General features: G+C 37.3%; 1 protein-coding gene across 1 annotated transcript in view; it reads left to right on the top strand.

Annotated features, from left to right (window-relative positions):
* Nucleotides 1-12,139: 12,139 nt before the first annotated feature.
* Nucleotides 12,140-23,601, top strand: part of LOC113237774 (head-specific guanylate cyclase) — a 196,784-nt gene continuing 185,322 nt past the window's right edge. The window contains exon 1 of the mRNA XM_026474422.1: nt 12,140-12,325. Within this exon, the coding sequence (XP_026330207.1) occupies nt 12,140-12,325 (186 nt within the window). The remainder of the gene's footprint in view (nt 12,326-23,601) is intronic.

The following is a 23,601-nucleotide window of genomic DNA, read 5'->3' as shown; positions in this document are numbered from 1 at the left end:
GTGCCATTGTCGCAAAACTATGATCTTGTTCCTAGACACGTTGTTGCTTAACACTATCCAAATAACCTATGTCAAATGCAGTACTTACACATTGGTAATTTTCGATTGGTATCTCAATTTAGGGGGTATGATTATGAAATAGAAATGAAATGCTGAAGTTTTAATTTTACGGTACCTACTCTTGTCACCTTACCTCTATTTTTCAACTTATTGTCCAATAATAGAATTGAATACAAATAGACTAGAAATCATTTATTCCTTGAATAATGAACACAGTACACATACATTTTATAATAATAATAATAATAATATTGACAATAATAATGACAATAATAATAACCTAAGGATTTGAAACTAAATATATATAATATATAGCGTACAAAGCGTGTGTGCTGTGCTGCCAAGGAAACCGTGACCCATTCAGCTTGTTGTCGTCTCACATTCATGTGCTACGACGCTGATTTTCAGTGGCTCCGGCAACAGAACACACGTGACACGGAACATAGTAGGCGACACTAAAGACATTGGATGACACGAGCACATAATTATATTAATTTAAACGCAAAACATGAACAGTCTATTCCATTAAGATAAAATTAATGTACTCGTAGTTACAATTTGATAAGTACCATGTCATGTGCAACAAATTGCAATACGATTGAATGAAACTTAATATGATAAAATAGGGACGTGGATAAATTTAATTTGATATAATTATAAAATTAAACTTTAATTAATTAATTGAGAAGTTCGACTACAATTAAACAGACGAACAATATTAAACTAAAATGTATATGTTCCCGGCACGTCAACAGCTACGATGGATATTTTTGAAGATATAGCAGATACTCATTGTGTATTTTTTAAATACAAACAACGAGGATAAATACTACCTAGTTTAGTAGAAATAATATTCAAATTAATAATAATAAATATTACAACCTAGATATACAGAAGAACGGTGTCTCCTAACACAGGCCGTGCCAAGCCTAAAAGGAAATATCAGCCCCTGAGTTAAGCTTATGTGTAATTAACAAATAAAATGTTTTTATTTTATTATTACTATTACTTAAATATTTTATTGAATGTTAGGATGTCTTACCACCATAATATTCCATTATTTTTTCTGAAATTGCTCCACTAGTTCCAAAATTAATAAAATTCCTTCGATTCGGCCGGATTCGAACCGACGTCTTCTAACAAACCGTGCCAGACGCTATGCCAACTAAGCCACGTAACAAACCAGCGGACTTCACGAATTTCTCTATGTGCTTGTTTGTCGGGTGTTTGTATTTGGTTTTCAACGACTTTTTATCCGTAGTGCCATCTGTGATAAATCTATGAAAGTATTTCGTCACCCAGTTAGATACCATTACAGCTACCAGCCCTGGCCAGAAATGTCACTATTAACCTGTAATGAAATATTATTTTTTGTGAAATTACTCCACTAGTTTTGTTATAATTATTACACAGACACAGCGTCTGGCACGGTTTGCTAGAAGACGTCAGCTAGAATCCGGCCGGATCGAATAATTTCTATTGCTTTTTAAATTTATTTAATAGCCCCAAATTTACGAGAAACAGATGTTGATAAAAAAAAAACAGATGTCGATAGCGCATTTCATTACTTTGCCGTATGCATTAGGAAGGAGGAAGCATAACTCTTCGTGCAAATGGGTGGTAAATCAATGACATAAGGTCGAGTTCCGGTCTTTCTTAATCGGCCGAATAGGAGAATCGGTGAGGATAAAATAAATCGTAAAGTTGCTGAGCACATTCCCTGAAATGTATCCGATAGGAAACCAACAAGCAAGCCACTTTTCTGCGTTGGTCAAGATTTTAAAACTTCGATTCCACAGCAGAATCGCTACGAATAAGTCTTTGTGGTTTTCGCTCCACTGAGTCCAAGGCAATGAACTAGTATCGGGCGGATCATTCCCAAAGGTGATAGCAGTATTCCATATAAAAGCGAACTTGTGCTTTAAAAAGATTTCCCAACATTCTGGTGTGATATGTCGCCTTATCTTGAAAAGGATTTCTAGTTTTATGACATCAGTTCTTTTTACTCGATGTGGCAATCGTAATTTAGATGTTAACTTCAAATCAATTTAATTTCAATTGTCGTCATAGTTTACATCAGATCTTTTCACTATTGCCACAGCTATCTAACTCATATCGCTCCACTGTTATGCTGTCGTCATTGATGTGCAGCAACAATTTACTTATAAACGGTCTTTTAAATTTTTAAGTCCGTTTTTGGATGAAAATTTAGCCATTAGACGAACTAAGATGTCTTTAGTAATAAACTTATTTATTTATGAAATCTTTTTAGTCGAGTTACAATTTCCCTATCGACTTTTTCCAAATCTTTCCAGTAAGTTCTCTGCAGTCAGCTTCACCTCTTCTTCTCATATTTGATATTGACGCTCCCTATTGTGTTTCCCGTCATGAGGGCAATTTGTGACTATTTTGCTCTATTGTTCCGATCCATGTATTGGATGCCTAGTCCATCTCCATTTTTCTTGATGTACCTTTAAAAGCAGGTTGATTATATTGATAATCCTGACTTTATTTAATTTACTGTTCATTGATCTGCCTATAGCTTGCTTCTAAATACTTTACCTCTACCACGCGGGTATAACATTCGTTTCTTGCTCGAACCTGCAATATGTGTATGTATTTTCTATGCGCTATTGCAATATGTGTATGTATTTTCTATGCGCTATGATATAGGGTTTTTCGAATGGGGTGCAGATGTACATAAACGACGATGACCACTTCCCGTCAAGTGGCTCGTCTGTTTGTTAGGTTCCTATTTTACATAAAAAGGGTCTACATACAATTAAATCATTTATTTTCTATGCCACATACATCTTTATTTTATTTTCTATGGTCAACCGTAAAACTATGAACTACAATGATTAAAATATTCCATTAGTTTGTTATTATCAGTAAAAAGCATGAGTTTGTTATAATTATTAATACAAAGATCGAACACTCAGAAAAAACACTCAGAAAAAATTCCTTCGATCCGGTCGGATTCGAACCGACGTCTTCTTGCATTCCGTGTCAGGCGCTATACCAACTAAGCGGACCGGATTGAAGTAATTTTTTCTGAGTGTTCGATCTTTATATTAATAATTATAACAATGTACATACATCAAGATAATGTTGACGTGCAGTAAAATATATGGATGTATAATATTACGACACAACTCGGCATTTGTTAATCGAAATCCGAAATCTTGTCACATGAAATCTAATTCGATCATCACTCATATCGCTGTCCAGCACAACTTCTACCTCCGGCAAACTCACGTTAAAGCTCAATGCAAAACAAAGCAGTTTCGAATCGTCGATCTAATTAATAAACATTTTTATTTTCTTTTTATTAAATCTTTTTAATCTGCTACCCCTTAGAATACTAGTTATAAATCTAAAAACTTATAGATGCGACTCGCATTTGATTATATTTTTTTCGATAATGAAACGGCCGTCATAGCGTGCCAGTACTTTAGTTAAATAAATCAATAAGGTCAAAATGTAGGTAAATCATGTACAGACAGTGACTTTATATATTTTGGGTATAGGTATACTTCTAAATGCTACGCACTAGCATGTGTGCCACCTACAGTACATGTTGGCCTTCAGTGTTACTTTAATGCGGAATAGGAAACCCCAACAACAAACGATAATGGACAGATGTTACTTATCAAACCAGGATCAAGACCATTTTCTACTATTTTCCTCAGAAAGCCATAGTAAACAAGCGGAGCGACTTCAAAAGAGTGATGACTATCTCTTCCTTTGAAATTGGCTACAAATCACTTTCGTTGAAGCACAAGCTGAACGTTATTTGAGGAAATTGCCAAAACAGTCCCGATTTACGAGCAAAGAGTTTCGGGAGTGAATTTTAGGCAACCGTGCCGTCGTTCCCTTTTTTCCGAGTACCTTTCTTTTGAATCAAAGTTTAAAATGGTTTCGCAGTTTCATGGTAAACAACCTACCTTTATTTGGACTTTTCCCTTGAAGTTTTTAGGATTCCGCGTAGTTGCCAAAATATATTCGATATGGCCTTGATTCAGAATCCAGCGAAAGAACTTCATATTACAAGTTTTTTGTTTGTTTTTTTATAATATTAAGTGACCGGACGACCATGTCATGCGCCTGATGGTAAGCTACACGCCTGTCCATAACGGTTGCAGTGCCACTCAAAGCTTTAAGTCGCAAAGATCTGAGGGGCACTGCCACTACGCCCGTCACCAAACATAGTTAAGTACCATCCCGATTAAACTAGCTTTAAAAAAATCCGTTCAGAAGCTACGATACCACGGACAGACACACAGACTAAGGCTTCCAATTTAAACCTCTTCTCTTGTAATGTAGTCTTTAGTTGTAAATATAACATGCAGTCTATTTTTGACGTCTATCATTTCATAATCATCATCAACAACCCATTTATACGTCCCACTGTTGGGCACGTGTCTCTTCTCAGGCGAGGTTTTAGGCTATAATCCGCCACGTATCCCAGTGCGGGTTGGAGTCTTCAACCGAACCGTTTTCCGAAGGTAGTGAGCCTTCTTCCACGTGCAAGTTTCACAAGGTTTTCCTTCACCGAAGAGCTCATAACAAATTTTAAATTAAATTTATTTTATGGAGGCCCGTCAGAAGCTATATTTGGCCTGCCTAATGTTTGATATAGTTAAAACCCGGAAACCTGATTATCTATACCACAAAATTAATTGGTCACAACGTGTAATGGGGAATAAGTTCCGATTAGTTTCTAAAAATGTTATTACCATCCCAAAATACAGAACGACTGCTTTTGGCGGCGTTTTCAGGTATCGCGCTAGTAAGTGTTGGAAAGATATTCCCCCTCCATTGCGTGACATCAATAATTAAAAACGATTTAAGCGTGAATATAAAAAAACATCTTTTGTCACAGCAGAATGTGTCTCGCTACATAGATATTTCCCTAATCAATGCGTTTGATACATTGACTTACAAATAAATGGACGACAGGTCTAATACACAAACCACGAAAAAAATGTTCCAAGTCAACCTATTTAAACGTAGTGACATGTCAAGGAATATGAAAAAGCTAAAACGTTGAATTTAAATTGTAATGTCATCGCAGTACTGTCTAATTTTGCTTGCTTCGCTGTCAGTCGAACAAACGAAGACTAGAGCGTGAATGACGCTCTGTATACGATTTTAACGCCCTATAAGTTCGGACACTTTTTAGCGCGGACCCGACGTCCATATAATTGTAAGTCAATGGTTAGATACCTGTAAACCTAAATTTCCGTACCTATATATATTCATATTTGGCGGCTATTGTTATAATTTAATATTGTTTGTAAACTTACATTATTATTTATATTGCTTACCTTCATTACTCACACTATTTATATTATTTGCTTTATATCTTACACTTTTGCTTGATTATATATGTATAGTATTTAGAGTTTGGTATATATATATTTGCGTGTGATGCACTTTGGTGGCGTGGCTTACTGGGCTGCGACATGGTACTGGCAGAAAACCAGCACTGTTTGATTTCTCTCGGTCTATAGTATTTATGCTAACTCAGGGCCATTTCAGCATATGTAGTCACTGTAGTCATAGGTACATTAAAATTTTATCAATTCTTATAGTATTTGTTTGTTTTTCTCACAGTATTTGTTTTTATCGCAGTATGTGTTTTATATAAATGTGTATAAAATTGATAATGAATGTTCTATGTGCTTTTATGTTATACTCTGTGAAGTGATTGTAATTGTTTTGTTTCTGTTTGTGTTCGTGCTGAATAAATGTGTTATCTATCTATCTATCTATTTATCTATCTATTACCTACCCACAATAACAGGTTATGAAAAAGTAAATGATCCCTATGTCCGAGCCGTCCGCGGCCACGTTTCTTTTAGGTCGCCGCCTCACGTACTTTTTGTAAGTATACGAACACATCTCGAATTCTTCAAGCGTCTAAAACCCACATATAAATTCCAAGCCGACCAATGTGGTGCTCCTTAATGGATTTCCTATACAGTTTACTGCGCAATATTCCGGAAACTGGAAATTAAACGCATTCCCGGATGAAACTTGGGATTTATATTCAAAATAATTTTAGTGGAGAGTTGACAACGATATAAATGGAGCTTCATGTTATTAGACTTCGTCGTAGAAATAGTTCGGAAAGGATTTGTGCACAACCTTTTCTTTCCGTCTTGGAAGATTTATTTGACTTTGTGTAATATTTGTGTTAGGTTCGTATAAAAGCGTTTATTATAACCCTCTGCCTTAGGTTCCTCTTGTCACCCCAAAGTTGTCAGAAGAAGATTCCTTCCTAAATCCTACTTTAGCCGTGTGTAAAGGCCTGCTGTAGTGGCACGACTAAAGTAGCAAATACATTATATAACTTATTTTTCTTTAAAAAAGCTTCTTGTGATAGAGTTCGTTCAAAGAAGTATTGCCACTTGACTTACTTCTAGCAATGCGAGCTTTACTGCGTTCCGGTTTTGGTGGAAAAGGATTCTGGTAACATAATAACGCGTATACACTCATAGCCCCACACTACGGAAACTCTGTATCGCGGGTGCCATGAACACACACTAGACAACCACAAATTACACCCAAAGTCACGTGAGAAATAAATGTAGACCGTAGAAATATTTCACCAGACCCGGGAATCGAACCCGGGACCTGTGCATAGCAGTCCAGCATGGCAACCGTTCGGCCACGGAGGCAGTTATTTGACATTCATCAAGCAATGTAGATCTATTTATCACTTCTTACTTAACTATTGCAAATTACACTTGCATTAGGCTTAACTAACACTGCGCAGAATCAAAGCGTTGCGACGCGTCATGTTTTTCGCCTATAGCATATTCATCTTTATTTTCCCATTATTAACAATATAGTTACTTGAGCGCAGTGAGGCGTTAGACGCCGACCACACTGTGATCCGGGCGCACCAATGCGAGCATCGTAGCGCGTCAACGCGCATCGCCGATTGTTGTAGTTGGAAAACAGGATGCGACGCGACGCTTCGACTTTGCGCCAGTGTGAGTTGAGCCTAAAGATCATTAGAAGTTTTCATAGCAATAGAGCTTGTCACGCGAGTCTTACATAATGATAGAAAGTAACGCTCGGTCCACATAATTTATTGTAAAAGGTAATAAAGATGGTGTAGTGTAAAGGTAACAGTAGGGAAAAGGCGAGAAGACATGAAAAAAATATGGTATACAAACAGGTACAGTAATATAAAAACTCTCCCTACAGATTACACAAACGTAAGTGAATTTACCCCAAAAGGGCCTGTATTCGTATGTAATACATTGCTACTTTATAAGCAGTTTAGGTTTACATGATTGGAGGTCTTTTCTCCACGAGAATTTTGATGGGAGTGGCAATGGAACTCAATCAAAGTAAGAATTACGAAAAAAAAAGAATTAGAGAACGATTCAAAATTTCAAAGTAAGTGGCCAGGAACTAGAGAAAAGAGTGATAAAAAGGTGAGATGACTATGAAAGAGGTCGCATCGTCACAAGCTTTGCGCCATGTAAGTGACGCTTACTGCGTTTCGGTTTCGAAGGGTAAGGGTGAAATACAGACACATGGGACTTGGCAACTTATGTTTCAGGGTGACAGCTGCAGTGGCAGGGCCCCTCTGATCTTTACGATTTGAAGTCGCTGAATAGCACTGCAATTACTGTTATGTGTAGGCATGTTGTTTACCACTAAATGCAAGACTTGTTTGTTCCCTCACTTACCGTCATTAAATTATAGATAATTATAATTATATTAAATTATATTAATTTTTTTGCTTCAGCGACATCCAATGAACGTGCTGATTGAGAATTTGGAATTAGAATGGCGGATATTCATTATTGAATTCAGCGATCGGGAGATGCTTTGTTTCTTTCTGATTTCTGAATGCCTATAACTATTTACACAACACAACACAACTAAATCATGTGACATAATATTGTGCTCAGCATTCCGAGTTAAACGTATACTGCACAACCGGTTCCTTGGCTTAACTTACGATTTTGTCGAGAGTTTAGTTGTTTGCATGTTGTAACAGCATTTCACTTGTTGCATTATAAAATAAATATTCTTATTTTTTGTTATACAAACGATTGTTGTTAGTTTTATACATGTATATGAATATATTATTATAATAATGTATCGATCCAACATATCTGAAGTTTATTGTTTAAAGTCTTTAAATCGATTCTGTTCAATTTAGAGGCTAAATATTTGATGATGGTCGGATATTTGCCCTTCCACAATATATACAGGCATGTCTAGCGTGGGCACCGTGATAATCATTGAATATTAATTCATTTCTTCATTGAATATCATTATTTTTTTTATATGAATATTCTAATGTCTATCATCTTTTTTTTCTCTCATACATATAATTTGCGGTTGGTATATGTATACTTAGTAACATATGTTTCATTTGCAAGGGTTGGGGCCTGGTGACTTGTAGCACAGGTGTTAAGCCTATAGCAAGCACCAGCTCCTACAAAATACTGTTCTAAAATTACTAAGATTGTTTATGAACTTCTATTTGTTGTTGTATTTTGTGGAGAAATAAAAAGGATTATTATTATATTATAAATTTAATGTTGCCTACATCATCTGCGGCAGATGTTTAAAAGGCCTGTGATTGATTCATAGAATATAAATGCCGTTTTCACATTTGTTTGTCAATTTATGTTTACTATTTTATGGTAATTAAATGCGTTTAATTTTAAATCGTGTTCCTAGATTCGAAGGTTCCAAATGAACTCATATTATCTGTCTTGGTTTGTATTATATTTTTTAATTAATTTTTGACCGACTTCAAAAAAAGGAGGAGGTTCTCTATTCGACAGTATGTTATGCGATTACTCCGATAGTTATGAACCGAATTCGATGATTATTTTTTGTTGGAAAGAGGGTCATATTCAATTTTTGAAGAAATCGTTCCACCTGTAAGGGTGGAAAATTGGGGATGAATCCGGTTTATTGGATTTTACCCTTTTTCTGTTAACCGATTTCAATAAAACATGGCACAATAAATCACACAAACTTTGGGGTGGTTTTTTTTAATAAAAACAAATAAATAACGCACACATTCATAGCCCCGCACTAGGGAAGTCCTATATTGCGGCTGCCATGGACACACACATAGATAGGTACACAACCACAAATTACACCCTAAACTGACGATAAAAGTAAATGTCTCTGCGTGTCAGTCCAGCATGGTAACCGTTCGGCCACTAGGCAGTTAATGTTATAATCATTTCTTTTGTACTCACTTAAATGATCTTATCGTGTACAATGATCTTATATACGTATCATTGCGTATACATAAAGATGATGGTCTTGTGATCATTGACTCACTTATCGTAAATAGCATTATGATTATTAAAATTCATTGTGATTCCAATTGCTTTTGTTTTTGAAGACCTCAACGCGAAAAGCATTCTGTATATGACTTTGTATATAGGAACACGCAATACAGCGACTCATGATAAAGAATCATTACACAACGGTCTATTAATATTATACATTGTAATAAATTACTATTACAATAACATTTTATCTGGCTTCGGTCAATCTATAACTGGAAATCGAAAATTTTACTGAGTTATTTGTACACTCGCCCAAACATTTACCTAGGTACGGTGAGCTTTTATCGTATTAGAAACCCAAATTGTTTACTTTGGAAAATGGAAATGGGGCCTTGTTTTAACCACACTTTGTCGGCTGAGTGCAAAGAGAAAATATTAATTGAGGGACTGATTGGTAGACACGATATTTTTTTTTGCGTGAGATAGCCGTTTTCTTGCCACTTTTAAATGCACTTGCCGGCAGTCAATTCGGGTCATCAGCAATATTTTTATAGATGCTTTTCTAGCCACTCACGCGATACATGCAGCCGTAGACGCATACCACACCTAGAGGTGCCGGTGATGATTTTATACCGATTTATCGGATATCGAAGTTATAACAGGTAAAAGAACTAATATTAATTGCTATTTCGGTAACTACTCTAGTAAACCATAAAGTTTTTAATGCCTGGGTCTGTCATTTAAAAAAATAAGCAACTTCAAAAATACGTCACGACAATCGCGTGTGTTATTGTTTGAGTTGGTGATTTCGGTGTTTATTTATTGAAAACATACCGTAAGTTGCGTTTTTTAAGTTTACCCTGAATATAAATGTTTATAAACTATACTTTAAGGAGTAATTTCATGATAAACGTTAGAACCACTCAAACGGAATATTATCATATTTACCCAAGTACACCAAAAATTTCATTAGTGGTTTTTAAATGCAGGATTTGCGGTGTATTACTGCATTTTATTTGAGATGTTTTTGTTGTAGTACGGAGGGTATTTATTTAGCAATGCAGAATAATAATTTTTATTTATAAAAACTTGTATTTAAACTGAATGCTTTTCTAATTTGCGAAAGCAAATAGACGCCATTTTGCGATAGGAGGAGCGCATCGCGTTAGCTAGTAGCAGTAGCACATTGGACTTACAACTTATATCTCAGGGTGACGACTGCAGTGGCACTGCAACAGTCGTGGACATGGCGTGTACCTTACCATCAGGTGCACAACTTGTTCGTCCCGTCACTAGATATTATAAAAAAAGTTCTGTGAGCAATGTGCCCCTCTCACTGCTACTTAGGCCTTGTATTTCTTCAGACTATGTCGGTTACTCTCGCTCTTTCGCGATATCTTCATTTCTGATTCGACTTCGCAGTGAAACTCCTAGCATTGTCCTCTCCATTGCATAACATAAAATATTTCTGTATTTTGTGTTACTAATTACAAGTATTTACGTTCGATATCTGCAGTTACCTAATACAATCGTCCACATTACCAAACATAAATACAACTTTTACCGCGGTGTCCCCTAGAAATTACAAAATAAAAATCATCTCTTCATATATTTTGCAGCAGCAACAGTTTCACGTATTAGTTAAGTGGTTATTTAGTTGTTCGAATTAGAGGTCGATAACACCCATTAAGGATTAACCCTTTCAGGTATAACGCAAATAAATTAACTAACGTCCTGTATAAACTGATTAATGTAGACCAATTTGGCAATTTAAGTTTTTTGGGTTTATATAACATTGTATTTAAAGCCTTTGCGTAAAAGTGTTTTTTTTTGTGCATATTTTATTATGACAATAAGTGACAGGACGGAAAAGTCTTGAATCTGGTGGTAAGCGATATATGTATACCAATAATAGTTGCAGTGGCGCTCATAACTTTAATTGCAAAACATCAGCAACCAATACCCTTCAAAACCAGAACGCAGTAATGCTCATTGTACTGCTTGATTGCGGAAATAAGTAAGGTGGCAGTACTTCTTTGGACGAACTCTAGAACAAGAAGCTCTACTGCTAATAAATAATTCTAAATTAGATACTTACGCACAGTATGTGGGATAAATTTGTTTTTTAAACTTTATATCGTATTTTAGTTTTCAATTTATTTTGAGAACAGTTGTTTATCCACTGTGGAGATTTTTATGGTACATAATTCAATTTTCTACAACATACATTAATCACAAAATCAAAACAACTCGTTCTCATTGTTCGTGAACACCGCGAATAGATCTCTTGTAGCAAAATAAGGCGTTTGTCTAAAAAATGAACAGGCATTTATTAGACAAACGCGTACCATCGTCGGTTACATCGTTGTTTGTGAGACAGGTGAGATTGTGGCCAAGGGTATGTCTATTATTTATAAAAAAAGTCTGTTGGTTCGTTTTGGTTTTGCCACCTTACTTGTCTTTGCCGTCAGCAATATGGGTGTTACTGCGTTCCATTTTTGAAGGATATTGGTTATTATTAGGAAATTACAGGCATTATGGGACTTGTTAACTTATGTCACAGGGTGATGGGCGCAGTGGAAGTCCCAGAACTCTGTGAATTAAAGCGTCGAGTGTAGTGACACGGACAGCCGTGTCGCTTACCACCAGACACGACTTGTTCGTCCCGTTTCTTATTATTATGTAAGAAATGTGTTCCAATCGTTGAATATAATATTTTCTTTATTTTCAGATAACCGGCCAACAGTGCAGTGCATCCAAATTCACAATCAAATGACTAGATCTTGATCGAAATGACGTGTCCTTTTCGGCGCGCGTCGTCGCAACACCAGTTCGCGAATGGCGCCGCGGGGAAAAAACCTGGGTTTCGATCAAGACAGTCCTCTATACACCTACCAGGACCTGAAGAAGAGGAGGAGGGGAAAACTTTGACTTTGAAACATTTGAGCGAAGCGTTGCAGTTGCTCACAGCGCCGTCGGTGAGTTTAATTTGTTTTTTTTTTTCTTCTGCGTATTAAAACGTGTAGGGGCATGGTTAAAGATGGCGTTAGTATAACTGAATATCATTGACAACCCATTGATACATCTTACTGCCGGGCACGGGTCTCCTCTCAGTGGGTTGGGGAATTCACACGTTTTCCGAGGATTGTGAACCTTCTTCGACAGGTTTCGTCACGATGTTCTGCTTTACCAAAAAGCTCATGGTGAATTTCAATTTAAATTTCGTTCATAATTCGGAGAAATTTAGTAGCAGTACAGCTCCTTGTGAAAGAGAACCTCAGAGAACCTCCAGTGAAGTACTGCTTTACCTATTTCAGCCGCCAAGCACTAATGTAAAATTACAGGCACATGGGACTTGTCAACTGTATGTGTCAGGGTGATGGGCACAGTGGCAGTGGCAGTGCCCCTCAGATCTTTGCGATTAAAATCTATTAGTGTAAAAATAAACACTGATTTAACAGCCTCAACAACATGGCCGCTATGAACTGTCAAAATCTACCCTCTGTAATGGAAAACCTTATAATTACAAATGCATGCAATGCTACTGCTAAAGTATTGTCACAATTAATTGATGCCATTGTCTCCAGTGGCCGTAGCATGGCAGAATATGTGTAATAAACCTCTCCGTGACAATATTTAATTCAGTTGATAAATCTAAATTTGTTTATTTGGTAATGAACTATTGTAATGTGTATAGCTATCTTTCTCGTTTAATTATCGCCGCGAAAACTATGAAATAAAAATATCTTTTCATCTCGTTTGTCGCGCTCAATTTTTACGTTGATAAAATTAGTGTGTAAATGTTTGGCACTGTGTTAATCTTATGCAGTCATTGGTCGCCGGTGCTCGCGATGACATAAGAATGTGACATCACAGTGCTCGCCATGCTCGCTATTGTGATACAATTTTAAAATGTTTACTCGTTCTCGTGGCGACACCACATACTGATTTATTTGATTGATTTATTGAATGATGAGTAGGAAAGTATTTGAACAAATGATGCCTGTAAGTTCAGTTCTGTGAAATGTATTATGTTTATTTTATTTGATTTTTTATTTTCATTTTTCGTTGTTTCTGTGTTTGTAGCAATTTGCACTTTTGTCTGTTAAGTTACAAATGTTAAATAAATAAATTATCGAGGCGGCATACTACGGGGGCAGTGCTGCTTAGTGGCTTTAATTCATAATGCGTAAATTAGTATTCCACATGGTCAAAGATCCCTCAAAATACTATATTGTGCGTATGACAGTAAAATTTGTCATAAATAGGGTTTGAAGGATTTTGTATTCGGTTGGTTCTATTGTCTGTTACATTATATTGTTATTTAAGGCTCCGGTGCTACAGTCGATTATACGGTTTCCTTCTAACTCGTCTAGTAATCCGTTATGATTATACGGGACAGCGTCGCCGACATATCGATCAAATTGTAATACAGCGAAAAGTTCTTGTAGCGTGAAATGTACAATGTTTTCAGTTTACATCAAATTTGCAGTAAATTAGAACTTAGTATAATAAATTAAGGTTCTGCTTCGTATAAATATGCTATTAAAGGACTTTTCAATGACAAAGAAATATGATCTCTCTGTTTTAGCATATAGACTTTGGTTTATTTTATAACAATATTTATGTCATTGTTATTAAGTTTACTGAATGCCAGGATGTTTCACAATCATGAGATTCAATATTTTTTTTTGAAATTACTAGTAATACCACTAGTTTGTTATAATTATTAATATAAAGATGGAACACTTAGAAAAAATACCGATTCGAACCAACGTCTCCTAACAAACCGTGCCAGACGCTATGCCAACTAAGCCACGGAGCGAACCAGCGGATACGAATTTTTCTACGTGCTTGTTGTATATTTAGTAGCAGTAGAGCTCCTTGTACAAGAGTTCGCCCAGGAAAGTCCTGGCACTTTACATATTTCTGTCGCCAAGCAGTAATGTCAGCATTACTTTGTTACGGTTTTGGATTGGTAAGGGTGCTGCTGAAATCACTGGCACATGGGACTTTATGTGTCTCTGATCTTTGCGATTTAAAGCACTGAGTGGCATTGCAACTGTTTTGGAGAGGCGTGTAGCTTACCATCAGGCGCACGACTTGTTCGTCCTGTCACTTGACATTATAAAAAAATCTTTGTTTTGGTTTTTTAACTTATATTATTGTTGTTTGATGTTTAGTTTGTTCCATATTTTTGTTGATTATTTTATTTGTTACATATTTTGAAGTGGCCAGCTACTATATAATACTAAATTATGTGTAGATGTAAGTAATATATACTTAATAGAGGTTATGTTATTAACAGAAGCCTGATACTAATTAGTTCATACCATAGTACTTACGAAATTTGCGAATTCAAAAAAATATTTGTCTATGTACTTGCACAATCGATGCGTGTAATCGAAGTGATGCGTTCGGGGAAAGGAGATTATGAAATAGATAAATAATAATAACGCACACATTCAACATAGCCCCGCACTAGGAAACCCTGTGTCGCGAGTACCATGGACACACCCATAGACAACCACACATTACACCCAAACTCACGAGAGAAATAAATGTAGGCTATACAAATATTTCTCCCGGTCCGGGAATCGAATCTGGGACCTCTGCGTGGCATCATTCGGCATGGTAACCGTTCGGCCACAGAGAGGCAGTTATCATAGGCATAATGTTATAATTTAAAGAAATTTATCAAATTTATATATCGAAAAAATGTGAAAGGACTTGTGGCGACCGGCCTCGATGCTCTTTTTTTTACCCGACTGCGGGAGGGTTATGTTTTTCAAGTGTGTGTATGTATGTCCAATTCTTTTTCGCACTGTACAGCCTAAACGGCTTGATGGATTTTGACATAATGAGGTGTCGTTAGATTCGTCTTGATCGTGGGAGTGTCATAGGTAATAAAAAATAATCAGAATAGTGAGGGGGAACATTTTTTTTTTTTTCAGCAAAATATTTTTACAGTCGGGATTTTGTTTTTTTAAATAATTTTAAGACTTGTGTAGTTAACTTTTACTGTCCAATGTTTGATGTCATTTCTTCGATCAAAATTATTCAATTTTGTTTTGTACTGTCAATGGAAACTGAATATGTTTATTTTATGTGAAATAAATTTTTATTTAGTTGTATTTTATTTATCCGGGTCGGGAGAAACATTTGTATGGCCTACATTTATTTCTCTCGTGAGTTTGGGTGTGATTTGTGGTTGTCTATGTATGTGGCCATGGCACCCGCAGCACAAGGTTTCCCTAGTTCGTGGCTAAGTTGAGTATGTGCGTTATTATTATTATTATGCCTTTTACTCCTGTAACTGAATAATCGAAGCATGGTACATTCAAAGTGAGGAGCATTCGAGGAAATGATGATGACGACGGGGATTCTTGCATAATAATATGGGTTTCGATATCTATTTTTAGCGTAATGTACCTTAAATACCTTTTGATAATAAAAAATCATCTAGTGACTCTTTGACATACAAATATGTGATTATAGGTACTAAGTAACATCGAAAACAGCCTCGACGCATGTAGCGGCTATCAAGAAGAGCATTACTAGCCATTCACCACACATTCCAGTTATTGCTTTCAATAAAATCGAAGTCCACTTCTATAGCCATAAAACTAAATGGCTTTTGATACGATCTTAATAGTATTCGTCCACCAAGATTCAATAATCCATTGTCTAATATTGTCTTCAGAAACATTTCTTATAACCGAAAAAAAAATTATGTTCTTCAGTTATTCAGTTTTTTGTAATAGATCTTTTAGATGGGTGTTTAATCCACGTTTTAGTAGCTATAGAGCTCCTTGTGTTATTTAGGAAAGTACTGCCTTACCTATTTTGAAAGGATTATAACCCTAACAAGCTGTGACCAGGTTCACGGCAGTAAAACAGAAAACTACCGGTCCACAAATCTATTAAAAGTCGGGTTAAGAAGAAATGGTAACAAAGAAGTAAGGAGTAAAGAGTAAGGGTAAGGATTAAGGCCGTAAGCTTAGAATAATAACGCATAGAAACCTAGTCCGCACACGCTAAGTGAGGCAAATTGAAGCGCGCCAAAAGGGCCTACACGAGCGGGCGGGCCTTCAGTGCTCAAGGTCAACTTGTACCGCGAACAGATCAAGAATTTTAGCTAAAAATGACGAAATGTGCGGTAAATGAGTGTAAAAATACGTCAGAAAAACATAACATAGATACTAACATCACATTCCACAAGGAAGTAACGCGTTTCAACTTGTATTTTTATATAAATATTCACTAAAACCGAAAATTAACCTACTACTAAAACAAGCCTACATGAATTTGATTTTTGCCTCACTTGTGATCGTTCGTTTGATATGAAACTATCATTCTATGCGTTATTATTCTAAGGCTGTAACAATAAAAAGATACATATAGAAAAACAGTTACATTTATATAAAACACTTCCTAACTTAATGATGAATTTAAAGACATTAAGTACACTTACCCCAAAAGGGCCGAGATATACTAAATTACAGATACGTATTCATAGGTATATGATAAGGCTGTAGACTGTTATACATTTATTAGAATTGACACATGATTTAAATTATATTATAATGATTATAACTTAGTAAAAGAATAAAAATTAGACGTGATTAAATTTAAACAGCTCCGTCCGCTGTCGCGATCGAGCAGGGAGTGACGATGGAACGGAACAAAATCAGGATGTGAGGTAAAAGGTAAAAGAATGGAACAATTCAAAATTTAAACTTAAGAGTGACCAGGAACCGGAGAAAGTCGATAAAAAGGTGGGATGACGATGTAAGGAGGTCACACCGTCACAATTTTACCCCCTAGTACTAAGTTGAGCATTAGTGCGTTCCGGTTTTGAAGTGTAAGGGTGCTGGTGAAATTACAGGCACATGGGACTTGTCAACTTACGTCTCAAGGTGACGGGCGCAGTGGCAGTGCCCCTCAGATCTTTGTTTCTCTCTACTTAATTTTGGTAGTAATTTGTAATATTCAAATGCTCTAGAGTATTACCATGAAGTATTATTTAATGATCGAGTGTAGTAAGCTGAAATATTATTTCATATTTCAAGGTAAAGTACTCGATTATTTAAATAATAAAAATTGCCACCACCAAAATTAGGTAAAGAAAATTGACCTGAAAAATATACTTGCGATTTAATTATTTTGGATAGGCGTGTCACACAAAAAAAGAACATTACCGTATTGGGATGAAGGTAAAAATGAACGAGTCGTCGTTTCATAGATGACTGGACTGGTGGATATTAATTTACACTGATATAATTGTGTACGTCTTTATGCAATCTTACACTATTACGTCATTAAATTACTGACAGTCTTCAAAACTTACTACCATTACTATATGTTTACAGTGACTGTTAAATTTAGTAACGGTATACTTTTTATGCTAAATGTTGTTTAATCTTATGAACGCTGTAAAATTTGCTTTACAAAGTAGTTTAAAAGGGTATGTATAGCCTGATCTTGTGATCAGTTGGTAGTAGAACCTGGTAACCTTCAATGTATATACCTTGATCACGATATTAGTTTCATCTGCCCAACTGCTGTACGATTTGTCGCAACCGATCGCGCGATTCGATTCAATTGAAAAATATTATTGCAAATAGTTCCAATAGATCACAATATTTTTTAACACCATTTCAATTTTTGGTTTTGAAACAATATACAAAGTAAGATAAATGAACAATTTAAAGTAATAAATAATAAGAATTATAATATTTCTTTATATGTCTTCACAATACAAAACAAAGAAACATTACAGTAGAGATACATATTATTAGATATTATGCTGACAGTAATGTATTGTGGGAGACTAGAGCCGAAACTAAGCATAGCTTGTAATAATTCTGGAGGATATATATTTTTGCGTCACGAAGCCAGATCCAGAGATGGATGTCTGGGAGTGTTGTTTTGAAACAGTAAACAAAGTAAAGAGCTGCCTGACTGTGAGAACTTTGTACATTTTGTAGAGATCAGCAGTCAATTAAGTTATAATATTTATTCTTATTTATTTTTAAGTTATACTTTATAGTCGCTTAAAATATCAGCTGTCGCTATAAACTCATGGTAGGGACATAGATTTTCATATTACATATAATATTTATGATTTTTCTTCGAGTGAAAGATATTATAATCGTCGTCGTGCAGACGACGATTATAATATCGACGATTCCAATAGCATGCAATTTTTATTTCTTCGCTTGTCTTCATTGTGTGCAGAAGTTAAAGTAAAATTCAACAAAAGATTGAAACATATTTTCAAAAGATTCAAAGTTATTATTTTCATATGAAGGTGGATGGTGCACCCATCTTATGCGTTCAATAAAGGAATGCTTGGAAAATTCATATGTGTACGGAATCGAAGGTTATGAAGGTATGTCCCACACTTTTGTGTTACAATGTTTTCATTCGTAAAAGACACAGAAGTGGGGATTATACGAGTGATAAAAGAAAATTCGAGAAAGTTTTCTTTTTCGGAGTGATTTGTGAGCTATTGTGAAGGAAAAGCTGAGTAATGCCTTCGCGTCTCGCGATTTTCATAATAGGCATTTCCCAGCGTAAATACCTACAAGAGCTTAGTAAAACTGAAAGTCAGAATTATGTTCAGAAGGATAATATTTGTCCACGTCATTCTATTATCGGTACATAGCTGAAAAGTACAAAGTAATTTCATTAACCCACTGATGGGTAAAGGCCTCCCGAAGTTTGTGCCATCCACCACGGACGAAAGTTCAGGATGCTGGAACTCAGATGGAAATGGTAGAGGTGGTGGCCGAAGATGGACAAAAGAAGCGTTGGGAGCCCAGTTGCAAGGTCGTCGACGACATAGAACGCGACGCGCGGCGTCAATCGACGCGATTAGCACAGGACCGTGGTGGATAGAGTGCTTTAATTCACAGTATATTTATTAATTATAGAAACATCAACGGCATGTCTATTAAAACTTAACTAAATATTGCCGTTATCAGACATCAAAGGGTGCGCCAGACCACCGCAGCGCTGGATGTGATGGTTTAAGGGTGTGATGTATATATATTTTTGTAATATTCTTAGTGTTTAAAATAAATAAATAAATAAATAAAATAAATAAATGTATGACATCCGACGACAAGGAGGTTTTGTAGGAGTATTTAATAAAGAAAAAGTTAAATTTGTTTTATTTTTTTTATATATACACGCCCTTAATGGAAACCCCATCGTGGTAGGCAGAGACTAACGATAGACGATCCTTACGGCTTCCTTACAGGATCCTTAGCGGCAGATATTCAAACCATATTTGTATTGCAAAAACGAGCGATTCGTTCTGTGTACCTTCTAGGCTCTCGGGTTTCTCTCAGAGAAAAGTTTAAGGAGACTGGTATCATGACTGGCATCACAGTACATTTACCCAAATATTTTATATGCCCGTAAAATATACATATTTTCAATAAGAAAGAAGATATCCATAATATTAACTTTAGAGCTAAGTCCAAACTCATGGTACCAGGATTTCGTTTAACCAAGGTAAACAACTCTTTTATGGAGAACTGTATACGTTTTTACAATAAGATTCCGGAGCATATATTAAGTTTATCACGTCCTAAGTTTAAAAACTACATTAAAAATATTTTGATCGAAAAACCATATTACAAAATTGAAGACTACGTGTTAGATAAAGATGTATGGTAAGACGACACGGCTCCAGAATCCACACAAATTTAATTCAAAGTGTATTCCATAGCATTTAAGTTTATTTGAAAAGAGCAATCCCTAGAGTTTCTTGCTCGTTCTTCTCAGAGAGGTCAGCGTATTGAACGAGCAGTAGCTTAAATCTGACGTTTTCAAGTGTAAATTTATTTTACCTATGGAATAAATAATCTTTGACTTTGACTTTGACTTTACAAACCTCTCTTACATTCATCAATCTTTTCATACAAGCCGTCTTAGTCTTCTCATTGCGCACTCCAGCCTTTTTAAGAACACTCTCAATTTGATCTGAGAATCTTCTTAGTGGTCGTCCTCGTCCAATGTTTCCTTACACGTTAAGCCACCTCAGCACATTTTCTATTCTTGAAAATCCTCTTTCAAACCACATTGTTCACAGTGTTCTACAGTATTCTATTCACTTCTTCAAAACTTAAATTTTATTTAAAACCCTCGATACAAAACAGAGTACTCCAAAAAGTCTATGAACTGACCATATGTAAGCCAACTACTTGTCGAGGTCTATTGAATGAGCCTAAATACCTTAGTTCTTCTGTTAGTAGTTGAGGAGTTAGATAGCTTGCAGACTATCTCGTTACAGCATCATCGATTAGGACTGTGAAAGTAAAATAAATATTTATTTCATGACTGAGATCCCTAGACTAACTGGAAAAGTAGTTAATGATCTTTAAACAGCCGGCAGATGCTCGTCCAAACCATCCCAAAATTTAACCTTCAAGTTTGTTTGAAAAAAAACAAATATACGTGATTTAAATCCGGAAAAATAGTTTCATTTCCTATGTTTAACCTTCAAATTAAAAAAAACACCGCTATGAGATTAGCCCATTCGTTTGAGAGATACGATGTCACAGATAGACATACAAATAGACATAGGCTTTAAACTTCCCTTTTTATGCGTCGGGGGTCAAAAAGGCAAGACGAATTTATAACGCGGAACGCGGAAGCACTAAGGAAGGGTACGTATATTGAAGAGAAAGCGAAGAATTACCGTTAATAGAATTACAGTTAATGAGAAGAGGAAGCTGAGAAATATAGTTAATAGGTATAATTACAGTTAAAGAGAAGAAATAAATTATAAACAGGTAATATTAGGCAAGAGGTGACAGCCTAGCGAAAGAACGATTGCTTCTCGTTTGAGAGGTCGAACACTGTTGCGACACGTGTCTATGACTATAATTTCTATTATTATTAATATTAATAGGGTGGCTTCATTCAGGGCCTATGCATCCCCTCATCACTGCGACCATTGACTGATCTATTGTGATCACCGCTAATTACAGTGCAGAGCCAAGTCTATAGCATTGAAAAACTGAAGGACTTTTTTGGCTCCGACAGATTAAAACGTCCTCTGGTTGTGGCATGTGCCTTCCCAGTACGAAACTTCGTACACCCATTAGAGGGTAGCATTGGGCGAGTAGATGAACAGGAGTTTCATCCTCCATATGGCAGAATCTACATTCTCTATTTTCTCTCTGTCCAATATTTGACATGTGCTTGTTTAAGCCACAATGCCCTGTTAAGTCTCTGGTGAGCATTCTTATGCCATTCCTGTCCAATGGCAGAGCTTCTCTATAGTGTTTGACACTGAAAGCAGGTATCAGGGCTTTTAAATGTTCAAGACCCTTGTTCTGTAGCCACACTTCTCGGGAGAGGTGTGTGCTCTCATTTAGCAGAGTGAGCTTTGCCAGGCTGTATGCTATCCCTATGAAGGGTTCGGGTCCAATAAAGGTTTCCCTAGCACCAGTCTTAGCCAGTTCATCCGCTGACTCAATACCCTCGATGTCAGAGTGGCCTGGGACCCAGCGCGGTACCACTATATTACTTTTCCCGAGAGTGTTCAGTATATTTACACAGTTCTCTACAAACCTCATGTTTGGGTGACTGAGGCTAGTGCATGTATAGCCGCTTGACTATCTGAGTATATGTAAATATGCTTGTCAACGTAGCCTCTCTTCAGGTTCAAATCCGCACAAGTAATTATGGCGTACATTTCGGCCTGAAAGATAGAGGAGTTTCGTCCCTGCGCTGTTTGCACTACACCCGGGACAGCGGGTGCTATCCGAGGGTGCTCATCCTCCCGTCCGCGATTCTTCTGGGGCGATGCACCCAGAGTCGCAGACGGGGCAGCGCCGTGGCGTTTACCCTGGTCCGTGGAAGACGGGCCAGGCGCAGATACCTGTGCTGAGGCTCTCGGCCCCGATTCCTCGAGCGCACTTGTAATCGACCCTGATTTCGAGACCAAAACACCCCGCGCAGTGTCGCCACTGAACGTACTTTCCGGACACCTCCTGATCCTAAACGTGACCTGTTTAAAACCAAGGTATGCCCGGCAATTTGAGGCACGGAGATTCTCCACAGATGGGTCATCAAGAGCGAACGCGACAACCCATCCGTTCGCATCTTCTCTCCTCTCAGGCCATCTGCACCGACTCACATCCCTTGTTGGGAATGTAGGTGGTGGCGGTGGTGGGCTTCGGAAGCTCGCTCTACTCAATCAAGAATAGCTGGGCTTCCGGCCATGGCTTCAAATTGCCGATCTTTCCCACAAGCCAGTCTGCACTTGCTTGGTCCTTGCAGGTCACAAGAATCCAGCCCGGCTTGTGAGAGAGGCCCAGGAACTTCGGTCCCTCGCCATGCGATTTAGTACTCGCTATGGTGTGGACCAGGAACAGCTCCGCCAGCTCTATTTGCTCCTCTGACATGGGTTCCGAATTCCGGTTACCACGCACAGGGAGCCCGCCATTTCGCTAAAAGTAGGTCTGTTCCTGCTTTCAGCTGGCGCCATGGTCCTGGGAGTCTTCCTGACATGCTCCTGTGGCGACGCCTCCTCTGACCGTTCACGTTTCTGCGCTTTTGGTTTTGGAGGTGGTTTGGACACCGGAAGATCACTCCAGGGCTTTTCAGATAGAGGCAGAGCTTCTGCGTAGCTCATACCTGTTCTCATCAGACCCTGCAGTCTCTTCCGGCGAGACCCGCTCAGCCCGCTCGCTGGATTCCGACAACAGAGGATCCGAAGGACCCGCCTGGTTTGTATCCTTAGCTGTGACCAAAGTCACGTCGTTATTGCTGGGTGGACTATCCATCTCAGCAATCGTTTCCTCCAAGTAGGAAAATAAAGCGTTAATATTTATCTCTTCTTTCTCCATACACGTCTCTCGAGAAGCTAGGAAATTAAAATGTCACAGTCAGCAGAGCCCCGCTTACGGCTGAAGGGCATAAAGTTGCCCCGAGGTGCCCTGGTATCGAGGGTACACCGTTAGCAGCTGGGCTCCCCCCCAGGCACGCATAGGCACGGTACGCTTGACACCCTTAGATTGGGTGACGACACATTCACAAAGTCCAAGCATTTTCTAGGAGTTGCCCAGGATGTACCGGCTCATGTCTTCCCTTCCTATGCAATTGGATTACATAGGAATGGACGCCACTTGCACGCGCGGAGGTACGTCGTCCTGACATCCCACTATAAATTCTAAGATAAAAAACTAATCCAACCTAAAAAAAATCCTGCCCCGTATCGTGCCCGGCCTCG

The sequence above is a fragment of the Hyposmocoma kahamanoa genome, unplaced genomic scaffold, assembly GCF_003589595.1.
Source record: "Hyposmocoma kahamanoa isolate Upper Pololo Valley unplaced genomic scaffold, ASM358959v1 103, whole genome shotgun sequence".
Lineage (NCBI taxonomy): Eukaryota > Metazoa > Arthropoda > Insecta > Lepidoptera > Cosmopterigidae > Hyposmocoma > Hyposmocoma kahamanoa.
This window is presented reverse-complemented; position numbering and strand designations above follow the sequence as displayed.